Source organism: Camelina sativa, chromosome 5 (genome assembly GCF_000633955.1).
Source record: "Camelina sativa cultivar DH55 chromosome 5, Cs, whole genome shotgun sequence".
NCBI classification, from domain to species: domain Eukaryota; kingdom Viridiplantae; phylum Streptophyta; class Magnoliopsida; order Brassicales; family Brassicaceae; genus Camelina; species Camelina sativa.
This window is the reverse complement of record NC_025689.1, coordinates 2,040,141-2,043,865: the sequence shown is the minus strand read 5'-3', so window position 1 is coordinate 2,043,865 and position 3,725 is coordinate 2,040,141. Positions and strand designations below refer to the sequence as shown.

Here is a 3,725-nt window from a genome sequence, read left to right as displayed (position 1 = left end):
TAAGTCAAACATACATATTTTACATAGAGTATGATACTCAATTTATTCTTAGTACACACACACTGATCTTACTAAACAGCGTAAGATCTCTCGCTTGATTAAGCATCAGTTGATCTTCTTCCACCTCGCAAGCTTCTCTTTGCCCTGTTTTAATACATCCGAAGGAGTGATCATTTAGTTATAAGGTGATTTGAAGTTTTGATTGCATGTGTATATATACACCACTAATAAAATATTAACTTATATTTTGAGATAACATGTATATGTCATCTCGCACAATTTGAGTGTATTATTTATACCTTGCGAGTGGGAATGGAGTCTGGGTTCTCCTCAACGGACACTGCTTTAAACCCTACCGGAACCAACACATCTTCATATCTGAACCTCGAAAAAAGTAAAACACTTGTTAAAAAGGAGAATTACGTATGTAAGACATAATTGAGGCTTAATTTTACGTACGAAGATAAAGCTACTTTGTAGGGAGCTCCACCCTCGTGGTCGGTCATCTAATCAATAAAAACACGAAGTGTTGATTCATATATACTGTGATTATATATGATATAATTGAATTATGGAACATTCACACGAAGAAAAATATCAAAATAATCACCGGATACATAAGAGTTATGAGTTCGCCGTCAGGTTTTAGCAGTTCATGCATGGATTTACCCCATGCAGGTCTCAACTCTGGTTCAATTGCGCAGAAAAACCTGTATATTATTATATTAAGTTAATTGGGTTTTTAAATGTATCGTTGTTAAAGTTATGTTTCTCATAGTTGATAAACTCACACATAATCAAAGATGAGGTCGAACTTTTCTTCAGGACGCCAAGTGAAAACATCTTCCTTCACGAACGAAAAGTACTTTGCATTCGGTGAGGAGCCGTAAGTCTATATATATGCATGTAATCAACGTATCAGTATCTCACGACAAACGTTAATCATCAGGAAGTGAGGTGATTAATCAGAAAAAGTGATTAATTATGATTAACCTCATTAGCTTTCTTGAGAGCCTTATCAGAAATGTCCAATCCAACGACGAAGCGTTCAGGGCATGCCATCGCAACTACATCGTGTCCCTACTCACATTTGTAAATATCATATGCAAAGTTAGTTTACAAGCATTTAAGTTTTAGATTTTTACACTAGAGAGCGATACTAATTAACAGAATTTTATCATTATATAGAAACTATGAGCCAAAAACTAAGGGTTTTCTCATAGAAACTACACCAAAATTTTGTTTCTTCCCCATTTAACAACCCTATCATACCAATACAAACTGGATTCAGTTTTAATCTCCAAAATCTAAAAATATTATAGTATATTTTAAAACTAAAATCATATAAAACCTAAAAACGGAACTCAAACAAAATCAAAGTTGAAAAAGAAAAGGACTAACTCCGCCACAGCCGGGGACAAGAGTACGGCCAAGAGGGAGAGATGAAGTGTCGAGAAGATGAACAATGAGAGGTGTGGCTCTTCCTTGATCCCATGGTGTTACCTTGTCTTCCCAACATTTATCCCATCCACCTGTATATTTTATATATTACGGTTAATTTTTTAAACAAATTAATAACATCAAAATTATGATATATTATTTGTTTTACGTACTAATTATTTGATAAACCAATTTTGAAGCATATGGTTTTCTATTTTTGTTAGTGAGACTCATTTATCAAATATTCGCAATGATATTTCGCAATGATATTTTCATATTGAATATGAAATGTAATATTGAAGAGAAATAATAACCTTCAGCAACAACTTGGGGCTGGAAGGTAGCAGCTTCTTCAGGAGTAGGGATAATGTTTCCACCACTGCTGTAACCTGAACTCTGTTGTTTTTCAGCCATTTTTATTAGTTGTGGAATGCTTGAAGCACAAGATACCTATTTATAGAGAGGTTTACAAATTAATTTAATGAATTTTAACAAAAAATAAGTTAAACAAAGACTGAGTAAAAAAAAAAAAAAAAATGTATTGAGAATTAATTATTGCTAATTATGCTCTCTCTCACCCACTGTACTTTCTGCCCATTTTGTGTGTTTTCAAATTGGAATATTCCCATTGAGACGACCCCAAAAATAATAATTTGCATAGTCAGTCATTCTTTAATATAAACGACGACGTCCATCACAATTTTAAACAAACCCCAAAGAAACAAGACCAGTGGGCTTTCTTGGGCCCATAATATTTCCTTCCCTTTTTTGCCGACAAATGATATAACCTTGCAATTTACAGAAATTACCGTATATGCCATTCATTCTATAAAACATGAAATCTCCCAAATGGTATTTCAAATCTCCCATTCATTCTATAAAACAAATGATATAACCTTGTTTATCCTAGTAGTCTCTACTCTCTACTAGTCCTGGTTTGTAGAATTTTAGCAAAAAATTTCATAAAATGTTTTTTTCTTTTGGTTAAAGCATCATCGCTAAGTTTGATGGTACAAAGTGAGTATCATTTGCGTCATTACAACACTAATTATTCGATTTGCCAGTGAACATTCTGAGGTCACGACGACTTGCGTGTGATCGCAAGGAGAAAGGCCACCACCAGCGAGGGACCACAAATTCTAATAGAAGAAAGAAAGAAGGAAAGAAAGCTACGACCTAACTTCCCCACTAACTTACTCACTCGGTTTTTAAAATTAAAACGTGGACCAGCCTGGCCGCATCGGTCTATAAAACGGAAAACGACAAAAGTTATATACATAAAGTAAGACTGTGTTTTGGAATTGTGTTACACGTATCTTTCTCCTTAGGGTATAATAAGTATATGCCAATTGCAGTAAGGAATATAATAACGGATGAGAAACTAGACATTGCCTCTCATTTAAATATACATACATGTCATTATTAGTAGATTAAACATTGACCCAGTTTCAGATGTTTTTCTTTTTTCCATCAAGAAGATGATACTAATAAGTTTTTGTTAGGACTATTTTCTTTTTGAACATAGTGCCCTCGGGTTCTGACTGATGTATAGAAGAGCCATGCATGACAGATTGACAGTGTGATGTGATGGTATTTGAGGATTTAGGAGAAGCAACTCCCATTGTTGTTCATTGTTCATCTCTGTGGAACGAGGATTAATTAACACTAATATGAGCCAAGACATCAAAGCATATATATAACGTTATAAAGAAGTATAATTGTAGTCGAAAATGAGGTCGAATTTCTCGGTTGGCTCCCAAGTGAAAAAGACTTCTTGCAAAAAGGTGAAATGTTTTGAATTAGCTAATGAAGAGAACATCAGCATCCACCAACTGATAAAATGTATAGACCACAAACCTTGGTTGATCTTTCGACTGAGGTTTTTGAAAGATCAAGTCCAACAACATGACGGTCAGGGTTTTGCCATCACAATTCACAACCACATCATAGTCATAGCCCTGGCAAATCCAAAATTTTCGGAAAATAAATATCTTACAATTAGAAAGAATCAGAGTGTGACCAAAAAAGAGAGAGTAGAAACTAACGGTGCCACATTCGGGGATTAAAGCTCTTCCATTAGGCAATGAACTAGTTTCACAAGGTCAAGTTGAACAACAATGGGAGTATCTTCTCCTAAATCCCATAATGTTTTTCCCTCTACCCATAACATCCACCTTAATTAGAAAACAACATAAACATGCAAAAACATTATTTTTTTTATTAAAATGCATTCATATCTCATTATAAAACTCTATCACCTATCAACAACATTGATTCATATATTA

At 34.1% G+C, this 3,725-nt stretch overlaps 1 protein-coding gene across 3 annotated transcripts; it reads right to left on the bottom strand.

Moving 5' to 3' along the window:
- LOC104788779 (probable thiol methyltransferase 1) lies at positions 3 to 1,854 on the bottom strand. Of its 3 annotated transcripts, none has more exons than XM_010514561.2 (8): positions 1,755 to 1,854; positions 1,402 to 1,532; positions 994 to 1,080; positions 792 to 892; positions 611 to 710; positions 460 to 506; positions 305 to 378; positions 3 to 144 (listed from the first exon to the last, which is right to left on the bottom strand). In XM_010514561.2, exons 1-8 carry the CDS (start codon positions 1,852 to 1,854, stop codon positions 38 to 40), a joined length of 747 nt encoding a protein of 248 aa, XP_010512863.1. In that variant the 3' UTR covers positions 3 to 37. The 3 variants fall into 3 exon arrangements, with proteins under 3 accessions (XP_010512863.1, XP_019101055.1, XP_019101056.1); XM_019245510.1 differs by having other exon boundaries at positions 25 to 144; positions 300 to 378; XM_019245511.1 differs by lacking the exon at positions 3 to 144 and having other exon boundaries at positions 373 to 378; positions 456 to 506.